Raw genomic sequence first — 17,011 nt, forward strand, 5'->3', positions numbered from 1 at the left:
CTGCCCTCCGCCCGCCCCGCGCTCCGCCCGCTCCCCTCAGCCCGCCCCGCGCTCAGCCCGCTGCCCTCAGCCGGCCCCGCGCTCAGCCCGCCCCGTTCCACCTCCCCTGCCAGGAACCAGCCGGAGCCGCACGCTGGAAAGGAGCTTTTATTGAGACACGTAAAAGTCGCACTACAGGATGGAGCGCCGCGGAGCGAACAGGCGCGGTGGGCACGGCCCCGCTCCCCGCGCAGGTCGGCAGCCGCAGGGGGAGGTACACAGGGGTCACCCAAAGCCCCAGGTACAGCCCGAAAGCTGTACCAGGAATCACGGCACAACAGCAAGGCTCGGCGGGGCATAGCTCTGCTCCTGCTACAGCTCGCTCTCAGCACTTCATTGCTTTTGATTTCACATAAACAGCTTTTTTCTGAAGGACTCGCTAGCCAGAGCATCCAGCCGCCCCTCTGGTACCCCACCAGCAGCTGCACGAGTTAGGGGAGGGAACTGATTTGGATGAGTCGATTTATTACACTCACGGCTTTTCATCAAACACGGGAGAGTAACCCTGCCCACACCTGGCGTCAGGGCTTCGAGAAGCATGCGGGATAGAGAGCACTGGCGCAGCAGAAACCTCGCAGGGATGGGACCGGTGCTCCCAGCCTGCAGCACAGAAGAGACCACTGTACCACTTGGATTTTTGTCTAATTGACAGCACAAGCCCATCCTACAAGTGACCACAGCAATTAGCCATCGACTGTGCCCTCGACATGCAAGAAGCAGCCCTGGGCAACCGTGTCCCAGCACTGACCAGCTGAGCTCCCTGGGCACAGGCAGAGGACACGGGCAGTGGAACAGCACACATCAGGTCTAGCTGGCATTTTCACTACTGCTGCTGAAGAGCCTTCTAAAAGTAAAGCAGACTGCAACAAAACAAAACACTAAAAGATTCACAAGGCAGTACCATAATCTTTTAAATTTTAAGGTAAAGTTAAATTTCATACAAATAAACTTCCAAAAATATTTTGCAAACTCTGGCATATGGCTATGATACAGTATGTACAAATAAAATATCAGAATGGATACATTTTATTGCTTTTTTTCTTTATTTGGTTAAGGAATCATACAGTAGTGTATAAAAGGGTATGGGAAATGGCAAGAAGCAAGTGTTGGCTTCTTGTCCTCTCTAAAGCCAAGGTTGGTTGGTTTTGTTTTGTTTTTAAATACGGCGTTTTCAAACGTCACATTAAAAGCATTTTGGTACTGGGTGGCATCTGCATTACCCAAACAGGATAGAAGAGCAACAGTGGAAGAAGCCTAGGAAATGGGTAACAGGGCTCAATTTTGTACATTCCTTTGCTGATTCATACTTCCAAAATACAATTACTGATAAAACATCCAGTCAACAATTATGAACTGACTTCCTCATAAACTGATGTTTCAGCGAGCTGGGCAACTTCAACTCACTAATCATGCAAAAAACTCTTAACAAGATCAGTGATATTTGTGAGCAAAATCACCCAACTTGGCCCTGATCTAGCCTGCAAGAGAGAATCCCCTCTGCAAAAGTCATTTTTCTATGTTCCAGAACATAATAAATACACTGTGTTTAGATCCACTACTATAAACAGATCTTTAAGTTCCTCTGTAGTAAGGAAACCTCACTTACAAACCATGTGGCAGTACAGAATGATGATGCTGTTGCACATGCCTACACAGCTTTTCACATCCTTCTGTTGGAAAGAAGACAAAAAATAAAGGTACCAAGAAGGGATCACGGTCACAATAGTCAGGAAAGAGCTCACAAGTCTCCTCTGGGCCTTCCCACCCACTCACACTCCCGGAGTGTATCAGAGCACTGCTGAGGCACGAACCACTCAGGTGCTGCTCAGCAGGCTGAACTGTAGCCTTTTACCTCTTAAGCATCTATTAAAGCTATTCAATATGTTCATTTAAAAAAAATAAATAGACAGGCTCATCTCACAAAATATAATCTGAATGCAACACAGCGAAGCCTAAAGAACGCTGAAGTGAAAACCCAAGCACTTGGCAAGTTAATTGCTCCTGTAGGCTCATGATATAAAAACATTTTCAACTTTTCCCTTTAAAAATACATCCTGCTGTAGATGGGCATGACTTACCCCTCCAGCTTTCCTCTGACTGAGGCCAAATTTATTCATGGATATACTTAGTCAAAATCAGAAATTTAGCTGAAGCTCTTAACCCTGCATTCCAGGTTCAGTCTCTCATTATAAACAGCTTACTACCAACACAGCCCCTGACACAACTTCTCCTTAAATATGCATAATTTACTCTATCTCAAATATTTACAAGCAGAAGCAGCCCATCTTCACAAGACAGATTTTCCTTCTGCTCTACATAAAGTGCAGCTCTCTAATTTAAGGCAAATTTCAGTGAAATATAAAACCATAGTTTTATTTTAGTATGTACACATTTTAAGTTATAACCAATAACTCCCCTGAAAAGGAAATAATGAGAGGAAAATGTTTCCAAGTTTGGGAATTTCCTGGATTTTAACAAAGTCCCAATATTATGTCCTATGGACATATAAGTTTGTAAATTTCTTTTCAATAAATGCAACTGAAAAAAAGAGGTGACTATGTGTACAGTAATTTAGCTCCAAAGATCAGTAAAACACTGGGAAAGTGCAGCCATAGCTTTTCATGTCCTGTAGCTTCCTTTAGCTACAGTAACATCCACCAATATCACATTTCTAAACATATACCCTATACACCTAGTGCTAATCTCAGTTCTGTTAGAGTGTATTTCTCATCTCCATCTGTGTCAAACTCCTTAAAGCTCTGGGATTCTTGGGCTGTGGAGCCAAGCAGCTTTTGAAGATCTTGGTATGAGAGTTTTCCATCAGCGTCGGCAGGTGCTTTTTTAAACAGTTTCTGAAGATCTGCAAAGAGAACAAGGATTGAGAAACAGCTCCTTTAAGTACACAGGAATGTTCTATAAGCTGCTTTCCCAGTTTTACAGCCCTGTCTCTTACTACCCAGTAATTACATATGGCATTCCTGAGTGAGGAGTTTGCCTCCTGTGTTGTCACAAGCTGCTGATAACAGTTTAGGAGAAAAAAGCATGAACATTTCTGGATTAAATTACACTAAATCTGAAGAAAGTAATCCCTATTTCTGGCCACAGCTAACAGCCCATTTTACAGCCACTAACTGCATGCAGATGCAGTTGTCCCCCACAAAAGCAAGCTCTGAATGACAGTTGCTATACCAACAGGACAGATGATATAAAGGGAAAAGTGTCTATTCACTTCCTGATGCAAAGAGTTGCCCTTTCAGGAACTGAAGAGACTGAACAGCAAGATCCAGAAACCATTCATCTGACCAGGCAGTGTTCTCTTGCAAAAAAAAAAAAAAAATACAGGAAAGAAAAAAGCCCCAGAACATACACATTCATAGCTACTTCTTTTTCATTCAGCATGTTAATTCTGCCCTTGACTTCTCTCCCACTCTCTGGGGCACTCGATGTAATACTTTGGGTACTCAAAACAATTATAATTCACTAACAATGCACACTCCTGCATAAATCTCAGTTTCTTTTCTTTTACATGCTCTTCTTTCTTTTCAGTTTTTTTCTTAATTGCTGGGGTTTTTTTTTAAAGCCCATAGTCCTCAAGCTGTTAAAATTGACCTCGTATCTCCCAGAATGTTTATACTTATCCTCTCCTAAACATTTACATGAAATACTCAGAAGAAAAGGTCAGCCTGAAAAGGACATACCTTCAATGCTGGAAATTCCTGGTAAGGACAGATGGCTCAGCTGCCCGTTCCTCTCTGTGTTGTCACCAGGTGACCTTGAAGCCACCCTTGATAGCTCTGTGGGCTTTGCTGTAGTGCTCTGACTACTTTCAACTGTTACAAAACAAATTCTAATTAGTCTGACTAATTCCACAGAATTACAGCTAGCAAAACCAAACAAAAATCCAATAAAACTGATTAATTTTTAATTTTTTTTATCACAATAGCTGTATGAGATAAGAGTGCTGCAGTATTTCAGAAGGGAGTTGTCCCCTTTTACCAATAATTGAAAGGACAGTCACACAGCTTTCATCTTCCATTCTGGACTAGGAGGTGTGTATTTGTAAACTCCCATACAAAGAATGACTTGGCAGTGTCCTCTGCTCCCCCTTCTGAGGGTGCTGAAGAAGCTTCATTGAGCAAATTACATCTGCCCACCTGGGTTGCTTCCACCTCATCAATATCAACATTCCCTAACAGCAAGGTCTAAACTTCCAAACTCCTGCTTGGAATGAACAAGCAGCACAGTTCTATTGTAATGAAGTATTTAAAAATCTGATGCTCAGCAGAAGTGCAGAATTGAAGTCAGCAGAGGCAGAGACCTTTCCTCTATGATACATTTACATTTTGAAAAAGCAAAGCCAGATGTTCCTGGGTATAAAGTTCTACAGTTAATCACTGCATGCCAAACACCAGCTACTGATCCACAGGAATCCTGCCATACACATTTTAAGTCACCTTCCAACTTTTGGAGTCATATACAGCTTTCTGTTTTAGAAACACCTGTTTCTTACTGCTTTAACTAAAAAGCCTTCATCAAAATCTTAAGGAAGAGTCTGAATTATCCACTTTAATTAGTTATTCTTTGAATTACACAGGGAACATCCAGGTTTACAGGTTACTGTTAAAGGACATTCTTACCATTCTTTGATGCCTCAATGGGTCTGTCATTTTCTGGCTTGCCTGTGAGAGCACTGATCCGTTGAAGAGTCTCTTTTAGTTTTGATACCTGAGAATCTCTAGTTTCTGTTTCCTGCATGTGTACAGAAAAAAATATCTTAAAATGCACCCCTTCAGTAAATGTAGAAGATCAGCAAAAGTAGTAATTTAAAATGTGTAAGCAGTTTTGACTGACTTAGAGGTATCCAGGCTGATCAAGTTTAAAATTATAAACAAGATTGAAAAACAACAAATACAAGAATCTGTGGGATGATGTAATGAATAAATTCACACGGTCTGTAGGAAAACAACAGAATCAGTACCTCAACCTGAAAACCAGGCAATTATTTTGCATACACCCATTTCAAAATAATCTGATTTTTACTTTCTGTATTTCCTACAGAAAGAGCAAGACACTGAAAAACTGTAATATAAACAGTCAACCCCACTTGGAGTGAGCACTTATACATTAATTAAACTGCTTAGCTGTTTCAAAGGTTTGTCTGCAAGTAGTGGCAACTTTCATGTAGGAGCCACTGTACCTCTGTTCAAGTAAAACGCCCACATTTTTAATCTGCAGCTCCCTTACTCTTTTCATTGGTACATTTCAGATGACAGGTTGAGTTCACATCAATGCAAGCCCAGAACTGACAGTGCAGCCTGCTCACTCACCCACCTTCTTTCCAGCAGATGGAAACTAAACTCAGCAGCATCCCCTCCTATCCCCAGCCCACAATTTGGCCATTCAGTTAAACTCACTCCCAGCCAGTGATAGACCATCACTGAGAGTGGCTTCCAGCACATCCTTGACTCCACTAGTGGCTCTTTGCAGAACTTTGCTCAATTAAGGTCCATTTAAAACATCTTTATAAAGACAGTTACATGCTCTACTAATCCAGTGTTATTTGTATTTCTTTACTTTACCTTCAGTTCTTTATTTGACTCAGTTTCACCATCTAGTTGATCTTCATTTTCCACTTTTAGAGAGGTAGTTGCATCATTCCCCTTCAGAAAAAACAGAGTAGAGTTTATTCACGTGCTTTTTATTTTCTACAACAGAGTTTCTTTCCTTCAAATTTGGCAGACATGAAGCAGAGACAGACCAGGGCAGATACACTGAATAAACATGAAGTCATAAAAATGGGTTATATAATTTACCACAGCAAGGCCATCATATTCCTTTATTGCTAAACATACAGAACACGTTCTCACAGACTGGCCCCAGTGTGGCAAACAGAAAACACTGGAAGAACTTATGAACTTATTTAGGAGTTTTTTTTATTATTGTTTTTCTTTTAGAATTTAAGCACTGTTGAACAAATGCAGAGCCCCACTTAGCTCCTCAGGGTGGCATAACAGATCTATGCCAGAGTGATTCCTAAAACATAACTCAGTTTGTGATCCTGCCTCATAAAGCAACCACCCAACTCTTCAATGTCACAGTGTTTTGGACATTTTCCTGTAGATACTGCAGAAAATAAATAAAATTCTGCTTCTGAGACACTCTTAATGCTGGTTATCTGTTCAGAAACAAATTCCAGCCTTTTATAATGAACTCCTAAGTATCTCAAGTTTCACTCTGATATTTTCTTTAGTTAGGTCTGAAAAGCTGTATCTGTAGTGCAAGGGAAGTAGCAGGCTGAGTAGACACCCTGAGCCACCCCTTACCACGATGGTAGACGAGTTCTCTCTTTTGTCCAGATTTTTCACAACAAGGGGAGAGTTTTCCAACAGCGTCACTTTCCGGCTGAGGTTGCCAAGAGCTGAATCCACATTTAGAAGTTTGATGTCATTCAACTTTTGGTACACCACTACAGTATTATTTAGCTGCTCCAAAGCTGCATGCAGTGCCTGGCTTTCCTGAAATATGGACACAGCAGGTGTCAGTTTACCCAACCTGTGCAGCAACTCCTGCTATTAACAACATAACTGACCCAGTTTAACTGGGCAGACTTCAGACTGGCTCTCCACTGACACCACTGAAAACATCCAACTGGAAGGTTCCAGAAAGTTATTCCAAGTTTCTAAAAGTTTGAAACTGAGATTCTTCCCCAGGGCTAACCTCTTTGTTGCTAATGTAATCACTTCAGCTGTGCCAGTGAACACAGAAAGCCTATTCATCTCATTTTCAGGTCAAGCTTTGTAAGCACAACAATGATTTTCCCCAATAAAGCATGTACTGGGCATATTTATATACAGGATTCATTTTTGAGGAAGATATTGACTGTATTAGATGCAAGTTAAGTGCAGTCGTTCTGTTCCAACCCATTCAGCTAAACACCTACACATTAACCTTTTTTTTGTTGTTGCTGAATTACTGCTTTCCACACCTCATTACATTGAGGGTGACTCAGTACAGGCCACTCCCAAGTGTGCTCAGATTAGCACGTACCTGCTATAAAATCCACTCCATTAAAACCTTTTAATTTATTTTCATTTACTTTAGCAAAGCACACCTATAATTTGTCAGATATTGGTTTCACTCTTTTTACTCCTCACCCAGTCAGAACACAAAAAAAATCCACTCTCAGAACAGGGCATTTTCCTGTTTGCACATACACAGGAACAAACTACAGCAGAATACCCTTATGATTTGCCTTAAAGCGTGCTATCTGCATTGCATTGATAAAAATCATACTTTTTGCACACTGCAGTACTGCAAAACACATGGGTAAGCTACATATCCACAACACTTGTACCAAAATCCCTTATGCAAGGAAGAAAAATACCTTTTTGCAGTATTCTGTCTGATTTCCCTCAGTCCTTGGCACAACAGTGGAGGGAAGTGAAGGCAGCTGTTTTAATTCCTTCTAAGGAAAGAAGTAGAAAATTGTGTTACAAAATCCCTGTGAATAAGTGCTTAATAAGTGGCAGACTGGAGCTAAGGATGTTTTGCTACAGTCACTCAGGGCTGCTGTGCATTGCAGTATTTTAACTAGGCTAATAGTTTTCTCTTTCAAACACGTAAGGTCCAAATTTACTTTCATTAAACCCTCCTAATTAACTATTCTCCATTTAATGAAGTGTTATGATACACATTTCACTGCTACCACACACACTGCCATATCTGCAATGTTTTCAGAGCACCCACTGACTGAATCAAGCCTTATTATGTGTCTAATTTAGATTTTATCTGCAAGAATTCTTGAATTGCAGTTTATCTGAAAAACTGTAATTACCAGCTCAGTTTGTCAGCCCCAAGTGAGAAGTCAGGATAAATACAGTGAGTAGTGTCTGGTAAAGACAGTCAGTAATTTCATCCTGATATGGATTCTTACTTCAACCAACAAACTATCTCAATTTTCTCACATCCCCAAACCTAAAACAGTTCAAACAGCTACCATAAGCAGTACCCTGCATCACACAGAAGCATTTCTCAAGCACCCGTATCTGTGGAGCAGGAAGCAAAAATATGCAGGATAAGAAAAGTAGAAAGGAACAATTCTGGCTCCGGAGAAATACAAACTTGGTATCATATAGGAGATGTCACACAGGGATTAGAAGATTAACTAATTAATGTATCAACCTACAGAAACCTCAAAAGTATTTCAAAGGCAAAAGGCAGAACTCCAAGCATTTCTTTAACTTGCTTTATATTAGGCAGTGTTAAAGCATTTTTCTTACCACATCATTCTGGAGTATTTCTATGGATTTCTTGTATTCCTCAATAGCTGTCTGTATATTTTCAACATCATGAGCCACACTGGTAAGGGTGCTACCTATGTTGGCTACAGTCTGCAATAAAAAAGATGACAGAAATCTCAGCCTTCCTCCAACTGCACTATCCCAAAGTACCAATCAGCTGAACACAATGCTTTGTTAGTGAAACTGCAGGCAGGCTGCCACAAAAATATGCACAGGAGTTTGAACAATTTGGAACTTTCTTTGCACTCAAAACTGCAAATTATACCCAAAGCAACCTCTGCCCTGGAGGACCTCAGGACACCTTCAGCACCCTTCACCAGTATGAACCAGTCTGAGAGGAACTCCCTCAGTAATCCTTCAGGACTCTTAACACCAGCAGGCATATGTATTTTCAGGAATGGTACCTACAAGGAAAAAGGCTCAAGAAAACCAAATCCCACATAAGAAATGCAGCCTTGTCATAGGATCACTTAGGTTGGCAAGGACCTCTAAGACTGAGTCCAGCTGTTAACTCAGCACTGCCAAGTCTACCCTTAATCCATGTCCCCAAGCTCCTATCCACGTCCTTTAAATACCTCCAGTGACAGCAGCTCCAGCACCTCCCTGTACAGCTTGCTCCACTGACAACCCCTTCAGTGAAGAAATTTTTCCTATTACCCCATCTAAACCTCCACTGGCACAGCTTTAGGTCATTTCCTGTTGTCCTATCACTTGCCACTTGAGAGAACAGCCTGACCCCCCACCTGGATCCAACCTCCTTTCAGGGAGTTGTAGAGAGTGATCAGGTCCCCCCTGAACCTCCTTTTCTCCAATCTAAACACTCCCAGCTGCTCCTCATCAGACTTGTGCTCCAGACCCTTCCCCAGCTCCACTGCCCATCTCTGGACATGCTCCAGCACCTCAGTGTCCTTCCTGAATTGAGGGGCCCAGAACCAGACACAGGATTTGAGGTGTGGCCTCACCAGTGCCCAGTACAGGGGGACAGTCACTGCCCTGGTCCTGCTGCCACACTACTCCTGATAACAACATGCCTTAAGACTGCCTCTGACAGGACACTGTGAAAATCCAGCCTGCTTGCAGCAGCAAATAAGGAGCTTAGGAAACAGCTTTGTACTCCTCCCAGAAAAACAAATCCTGGCAGCCCCACCAGCCAAACCACTCATTGCTTTGCATATCACTAGCTTGTTGATTACACATTAATTTTGTAGGGATAGGAAATGAGATGTGGAAACCCATAATGCCACAAAGACTGGACTAACATTAGGTGTTAGCCCAATATAAATGTTTATTGCTAAATAAACAGAACTGCCGTGGAAGAGCTCTGCAAGTCTCAACAAGCCATTCTTTTTACCAAAATAAATGGGACAGTTCTTTGGTAAAGGATGGTCAGCTAAGGCACACAGTAAGATATTGTATTCACAGAAAGCAATGCATCTCCTTTTCCAATTAAAAAAGCTAAACAAACCACCTATTTGCATGCAGTTATAAAACTGCAGACAGACTTTTTCCAAGTGTCTTACATGATATTAAGATTAGCAATTTGAAGGAAGTAACCAGAAAGATCAGCTCCAAGGTATACATGGGACAGTATAATACAAACAAATACATCTCCAAAAGGGATAAACAAAGGCCTTTAAACTTTTTACCTGCCACACATTATCACAGGACCATACAATAAATAAAGTCAAATTTTAAAGACAAGAGAAGCAAAAATTCCTTGCAACTCAGGCAGCTCCCATTGTCACTGCTGTCTGCAAGAGCCCAGCTGCAGCTTAACAAACAGAACACATTTAGTGATAGCCACATTTACAGTACTCACCTTCTGAAGTTTCTCTACTGTGAGGGGAAGAGAAATCAGGTCAGCAGCAGATTTTATATTGTTTTTGAGATGATTTACTGTTGAGGTCAATAGTGATATCTAAAACCAAAAAAGAACACTTAGAATTAGGTGACATAATCCTGATTGTGACCTTCCCCAATACTGATGTGTAATATTAAAACATAAGGCAATACAAAATTATACATGTACACACAGAGAACACCCCTGTCACTAGGTAAGAAGTCCTGCGTAGGCTGCATTAAAAATATTCTGCCTCTTGCAAAAGAGCAGGTTTTTATTTATTCTTTTTAAATGAAAGCCATAGAAGACCCTTCTTTTCAATAAGGTACCCTCTGCCAGTTTCACATTCATCCTCAGAGAGAGGCTGTTGCCCAAGAAAGACTTAAAAAATTGTGCAAGAAATCCTCACATGGAGGAGACCATCACCCACTTTTGTATTTAGCAATGAAACCCACCTGGCAAAACCCAGCAAAGCCATGCAACCTCTCCAGCTGAGTGATGGGGAAAGAAGTTGCACCTACCACCCAAACCCTCTACTACACAACTGGAACAGAGACTAAAATTCACTTTCTTCTGGTTAAAAAACAAAGTTGTTTCGCAAGTTGAGGAAAAGATCCTCATTTTACATTAGGTCAATGCTGACCAGCTGGCATGCAGACTCCCTAGCTCCACAGCTGTGAACACTGGCTGGGATTATTCCCAGCAGCACATCCCAACAATTCATGGATAAAAAACCAGAAAATTTTGATCCCCAGAAGATCTGGCTCAGACTGTAACCAGATCCTGAGGTAACTTGAGGGCCTGCAAGAACCATGTGCAAGTATCTTTAACACCCAGGTGCAGATAAGAGCATTTAAAAAGTCTCATGAAGAGCCTAAATAACTGTGGCTAAAACAGTGAGATGCTAAAGAAAGCAAATCAAACTCTCAGATGTGCCCCAGTAAGCACTTAACCACCACATGGGACTGAAGAAAAATCAATCTGAGCAGGCACCTCAGTACTCTAACAAATTAAACCAGAGCACCTGTGTCAAGCAGAGTTCCCCCCACACACCTCTCAATACCATTCACTGTGAGCAGCTCTGAACTTTTACCCTCCAGGCAGAAATTTCAGTAAAAACCTTGCTGGATGCTTCACTTGAAGTGTGTTTTAATAGAGCAGCTGAGCAAAGAGCTCTCTGGTAAGTGGTTTAGTTCTGGCCCCATCAGCAGTGCCAAAATTCACACCAGCTCAGAGGCCGAGGGTGTGTTAGCAGGTTTTATATTCACAGGACATCCGGCCTTTGTTTGCAGCAACAGGAGCTTGCTCTGAGTCAGGTAATTCTTTTCCACACTTACAAAACACTCTCAGAAATCTGAAATGTCAAATCTCTCATCATAAACAGCACAACTATTTGGCGGGAAAATTAAGAACTGCACAGTCCTCGGGTTCTTTTAAATTCTGCCTGAACTCTTTCCACCAGTTATGCAATTTCTCCTCTTGTGATCAATCTCCAGCCCAGCTGGATGCTCAAGCTGGTTTTTGCTTGTTTCAAGTGAGGTTTATATTCTATTCTAACTTAAAAAATAAAAGCTACATATATGGTCACAGAAGTCTTTTGATAAAATTAATTTCCATTAAAAAAAATTGAATGGACTATTTCATTACTTTTCAAAACCAAGGATTGATCCCCTCTCACCTGTTTATTGATCTCTGTGATATTTATCCAAATTTTACTCAGCCCCAGTTCTCCAGTCTCAATTTGTTCTAGCTGCTTTTGGTTCTGCACCAAATCTTCATTCAGCTTAGGAATTTCTTGGAATGATGTTTTTTGATTAGATTCCACTAAAAGAATGAAAAAATAATTAAATATGTTTAAAAGCCAAACCAAAACAAAAATTCAGGTAAACAACAGTGAAAGGCAGAAAACAAACTGCAAACAGCAACATCTACAGCAGTGAAAGAAGGCAATAACAGTTTCTTCATACAGGTTTATTGCCAATTCTGGATTCACTGTTTGCTCAGAATGACAGCTCTTTTTTGTTTTAAGAGTACCAATATCTGCAGAGAGAACCCAGAGAGACTGTACTAAATTTAACACTTTGCATAGTCCTGTCATTCTGGCACCCTCAGTAGGTCTTTATTTAGTGCAGTTATTTTGCATTACCTCCACAGGGGAACATGAAATAGTAATGGGTCTGTGAATAAGAATTGCCAACAGTCCCAGGGCAAAGGAGGCAGGTGAAATGAACCTCAGTGCCCTTTTCAAGCCTGCAGAAGGGCTGCTGACAATGAAGAGACTTCCAAGGAGATTAATGTAATTAGTTGCTCTGCGTGACAGAAAGACAACTGAAAAAATAATGTATAAGCTTATACATTAATGCCTGTTGGTAAACAAATCAGTAAACAAGGTCCTTGGAAATAAAGTCAGTTATTACTACCATTAATACTAGAAGAAGGGGGAAACGTGCAGCTCAAAGCAATTCCAGTGAGCCTCAGAAATGCAGCTCTTCCAGATCCACAGTGACTAAGCTGTTTAGCTGTGCTGTGAGGCAATCCTAAATCCCTAGGTCTGAGAAACAAATAAGCAAAGATTTTGAGATGGAGATGACAGAGTTCTCCAAAATCTGCACCTCCAACCTGTAAGGCATCACTGGAAAGCTCCACAGCAAACAGCCATCGTTCAGACAAGACTGCCAAGAGCAGTGGGACCTCTGTGTATTGTAGCTAGCAGAACAAATTTCCACGTGTGACCCTTCCAGTCAAAAGGAGAAGCCTGTGGAGTGGATGCCTAAGCACACAAATCTGGAAAGCTGTGCATTTTCAAAAACCCACCTCACTTCTCTTGAAGCAAGTGCTAAAATTACTTTTTAGGTGCAAAGTAATCTGCACTGCTTCACTCAAGGTACAAACAACACTTTGGGGCAAGACCTTGAAAGGTGTGTTTTAGCCAAAACAGACTGAGAGCTAATAGTGCATTTCACACAAGCAGTTCACACTAAATCTCATATTTTCATAGGCTCTCACAGACAAATTATTTTCTGTTTTGCCACTCTCACTGTGTACAGTGAGACTCTGCTTGAAGAGGTTTTTGCAGCACTAGGAAGGTTAAATGCCACACGTGTTCTTAGCATCATTACTGACAGCTGAAGGGAAAACACTACATGACTTCCTCCTATTCCAAACACACTTGATGCAAAGATGTCTTGTTTATAAAAAGCACTCATACCATACTCACTTCGTGCAAAGGATGGCAGAACATAACAAATACTGCCACAAACATCTGTTCTTATGGGAGGAAAAAAGTCTGGATGAAGATTCAGAGAAAGGTTCCTTTTCCAAACTTGTTGTATGACAGATGGGTCACCTGCCTTTGTTTCTCTGTTCACCCACACATTTCACCAAGGCAAAATGTTACCTTTTGGAACCAGGTTGTTCTTGCTGCCAGCTTTTTTTCTTGTAGTATTTAAATGCTGTGCCTCATTATGAGGCTGCCATCCAACTCCTAGGCATGCTATTATGTTGGCAAGGAAATCTGACACGTTTATTACCAGACAAAGCATTAAATGCACAGCTTTTCTGTCAGAGCTATTAAGAAGAAAACAAGCCCATCTGTAATTGCCAGACAGGGAGAACGCGCTCAGGGAGAACAGCTGCTTTAACAAAGAGGTCTGTGTTCAACAGGAATGGTGAAACTTAACTACACCAAAGCCAACAAATGTTGTCCTCGTGCAAAACTTTTACCACCAGCACACCCTTAAAGGGCAGCAGTCCACGAAGAGCAGCAGTTGCTGACCCAGAACACAGAAACAGCCACTGCAGAGCTGCTGGGAACACTCACAGCCACAAAGCAGCACCTGGAACTGAAGGTATCCTCCAGAACTGGTGGACAGCAACTACAGCCAACTTTTAGAGTCCAGTATTAGTTAATAAAAAAGCACATCTGTCAGCAATTCTCTCACACTCAGCCAGCCTGTTCCACCTTGGCAGACAACTCCCCACCTCCCACGCCTGAACAGGAACACCTGAACACCAACAGCAACGAATTTCTACACGCACTTCCTCAATGCCTCTTTTACCACAAGCAAAGCAACACCTTTGCTGACCTTTTTCAATATACAAAGGATTTTAAACACTACTAACATAAAGCCCCAAAACATATCTTGTGCCCAGAGGTGAGGTACAGAGAACCAAGAGCATACCATACATGCACATATCAGCATTCCCAGCTCTACAGAAGTTATTATATTGAAATCTTGGCATGGCAGTCTTGACATGGAGAGCAAAACCTGAGCCCTACAAGCAAAACACTTCAACTTAACTCCACACCTCGAAGTATTAAACATATTAACTCTACACTACTCGTAACTTGACGTAAAAGTTGAACAAGAACAGGTCAATGCAAGCAAAATGAACATTCAGAGGATACAGAGAGAAAATATAGTACTGAAGCAACATTCCAATTGCAGTAATTCCATAGCAAGTTACAGAGGTTTTTAAAAGAGTTCAAGACAAGAACATAATTTTTCTTTTTTTTTCAGAATTCCCTAGACTGCTTTGACAGGGCTGATCAGAAACTTTTTAATAGGGTTTTTCTTTGGAAGAGAGCACTTTAAAGACCAAAGTCAGGAATTTTAGAAATGTATATGTAAGCAACTACAGGCCCACCCAGTCCAGTGTGCCTGCTCCTCAGAAGATAGAGAGCAGCAAGAATATATAACATTCACCTTAGATTCACCAACTCTCAGTGTTCTTGGCTCAGAGCACTCCTCAATTCAGAAGTGATATGTCTACTCAGTACTTTCAGACTTTGACTGAGCAGGCAAGCAACTAAAGCTCCTCATACTGCCCAAAGAAAATATGAAATAGTAGCTACATTCATACTTACTAGTTCGAAACTTCTCCTTTATTGCATCCAAATCCTCCTTGAGAGCCACCTGCATCCAGACTAAGCCAACACACGCGACCACGCAAGCAGCAAGAATGACAAACGCACATAAAGGGTAACAGAACCTGCAGCATCGCAGGTAGTCTCCCCTGCAGAAAACAAAGTAACAGCTTGTGAATAGACAGCAGTGCCTAGAAAAGTTTTATTTTAAATGCTGTTCTAGCAAAGTATGGGACAGCGTTGTAACAGCACACATTTTGGCTGACAGGACTAACAAAGAGTGTTTTCAGGAATAAATAAGGCTATGAAGTCAGGTCAGGGATGTTACTCTCTATTCGGTTTATCCTCAGGAGGCACAGCTAGCATATTTAAAAGCAGCTGTCAGGTTTCTGTTACTAAAATATCCTGCTCTGCTGACATAAACTTATGTCAGGCATATCTGCTTGATAGCTTGCAAAACACACTTCAAGACAAGGTATTACCATAATGTTACAACAAGTACTTCCAGAGCGTTCTAAATTGTGAAAGCCCAAGTTTCCCTGAGACATGCCTCCTTTCAGGTATGCACAGAGGCCCATTATTAATGCTGTTACTTAACTGAAAAGCTTATTTACTGGCAAAAGCACACCACGTCCCCGAGAAAGCCAGCACTGCGCCAGCTCGCAGGAGTGTGCCACGCTGAGCACGCACACTGGTAACTGCGCTCAGCATCCCCAGGAGCTTGCCCCCGAGTTTAGTCCACAAGGACTTGCGCTGAACACAAAACAAGAGAAAAAGAAGACAAAAGCCAGGGGATGGTCCAGTAGGAGCCGTCCCTGGCCATGGCTGGGGGTTGGAACTAATGATCTTTACGGTCCCTTCCAACCCAAGCTATTCTGTGACTCGATGATACTTCTATCCCCAGACAGGCAACCTACGGGGTCGGACACGCTCAGTGCAGCTCCGAGTGTCCCCTGGCAGTCCCCAGCCTCACACACCCCCTTTAACCCCCCAGCCGCGAACCCGACCCGCTGAAGGCAGCGCAGCCCCGCCGTGGGGCCGGGGCAGGACCTGTCCGAGCAGGGGCCCCGCGCAGTGCCTGGGACTCACTTTCCGCAGCGGCCCCGCGCCCCTGCGAACTCGTCCTCGTCAGAGCTGGACTCGGAGTCGGAGGCGGGCGGCTCGGTGCGCAGCAGCCGGTGGCCCGAGCCCTTCTTGGCGGGCTTCTTCCTGCGGCCGTCGGCGGCCAGGCCGATGAGGGCGTTCAGCTCCTTCCGCTTCTTCATCCTCTTGTGGGGCGGCGGCGCGGCCGGCGGCTGGCTCCCGCCTGCCTCCTCCTCCTTCTCCTCGGCCGCCGCCGCCGCCAGCGCGCCCCGGCTCGCCAGCCTGCGGCCCGGCGGCGGCTACAGGCGCTCCGCGGGGCCGCGGCTGCTGCTCCCCCGCCGGCCCCGCGGCGGCTCCCCCGGCCCCACGGCCGCCGCCCGCCCCGCCCGCGCCATGGCCGCTCCGGCCGCGCCGCGCCCGCCTGCCAGCAAACCGCGCTCCCACTGGCCGCCGCGGGACCGCCCCGCGCGGGCCGCCGAGAGCGGGCAGGGCCGCGGGTTCGAGTCCCGCCCCCGGCGGGTGGGACGGGCGGGGAAAGGGGCGGCGAGGCGCGGCGGGGCAGGGCCCGGCTGGTGCCGCCCGCCGCGGGTCCGCTCTGTCCGCTCGCCCACCTCGGAGGGGGCTGCTGCTGGCAGACATAGCGGTGACAAGGAAGCGGTGTGGCCCGGCAGCTGCCTGCCCTCTACCTGCCACCAAGCCGTGCCAAAGCCGTGCTAAAGCTGCCCCGGTACCCGGCCCTCGGCTGACACCCGGCATCGCCAGCCCGGCGCGGTGCGGGATTCCCCGCGCTCCTGCTGGGAGGATGCTGTCCCGGTCGGCGCTGGGATGCGGGATGCGGCTCACAGTGCCGGCAGCAGGGAGGGAGACAGGGAAGGAGGGCGG

General features: G+C 43.9%; 1 protein-coding gene across 1 annotated transcript; it reads right to left on the reverse strand.

Annotated features, from left to right (window-relative positions):
• Positions 1 to 129: 129 nt before the first annotated feature.
• EFCAB14 (EF-hand calcium binding domain 14) lies at positions 130 to 16,484 on the reverse strand. The gene is made up of 11 exons (XM_069023342.1): positions 16,136 to 16,484; positions 15,047 to 15,195; positions 11,858 to 12,003; positions 10,159 to 10,257; positions 8,319 to 8,429; positions 7,424 to 7,504; positions 6,363 to 6,554; positions 5,619 to 5,699; positions 4,677 to 4,788; positions 3,738 to 3,869; positions 130 to 2,899 (listed from the first exon to the last, which is right to left on the reverse strand). The coding sequence occupies exons 1-11, from the start codon at positions 16,309 to 16,311 to the stop codon at positions 2,724 to 2,726; spliced, it is 1,455 nt and encodes a 484-aa protein (XP_068879443.1). The 5' UTR covers positions 16,312 to 16,484; the 3' UTR covers positions 130 to 2,723.
• Positions 16,485 to 17,011: the final 527 nt, after the last annotated feature.

The sequence above is a fragment of the Aphelocoma coerulescens genome, chromosome 8, assembly GCF_041296385.1.
Source record: "Aphelocoma coerulescens isolate FSJ_1873_10779 chromosome 8, UR_Acoe_1.0, whole genome shotgun sequence".
NCBI lineage: Eukaryota > Metazoa > Chordata > Aves > Passeriformes > Corvidae > Aphelocoma > Aphelocoma coerulescens.

Excerpts from the sequence above, each read along its gene's own strand:
- EFCAB14 (XM_069023342.1), bottom strand. The coding sequence starts at position 16,311 with ATGAAGAAGCGGAAGGAGCTGAACGCCCTCATCGGCCTGGCCGCCGAC. Across the intron at positions 7,505-8,318 it reads AAATACTCCAGAATGATGTG|AAGGAATTAAAACAGCTGCC; the intron begins GTAAGAAAAATG and ends TTCTTTCCTTAG. Across the intron at positions 4,789-5,618 it reads AGTCAAATAAAGAACTGAAG|GAAACAGAAACTAGAGATTC; the intron begins GTAAAGTAAAGA and ends GTACACATGCAG.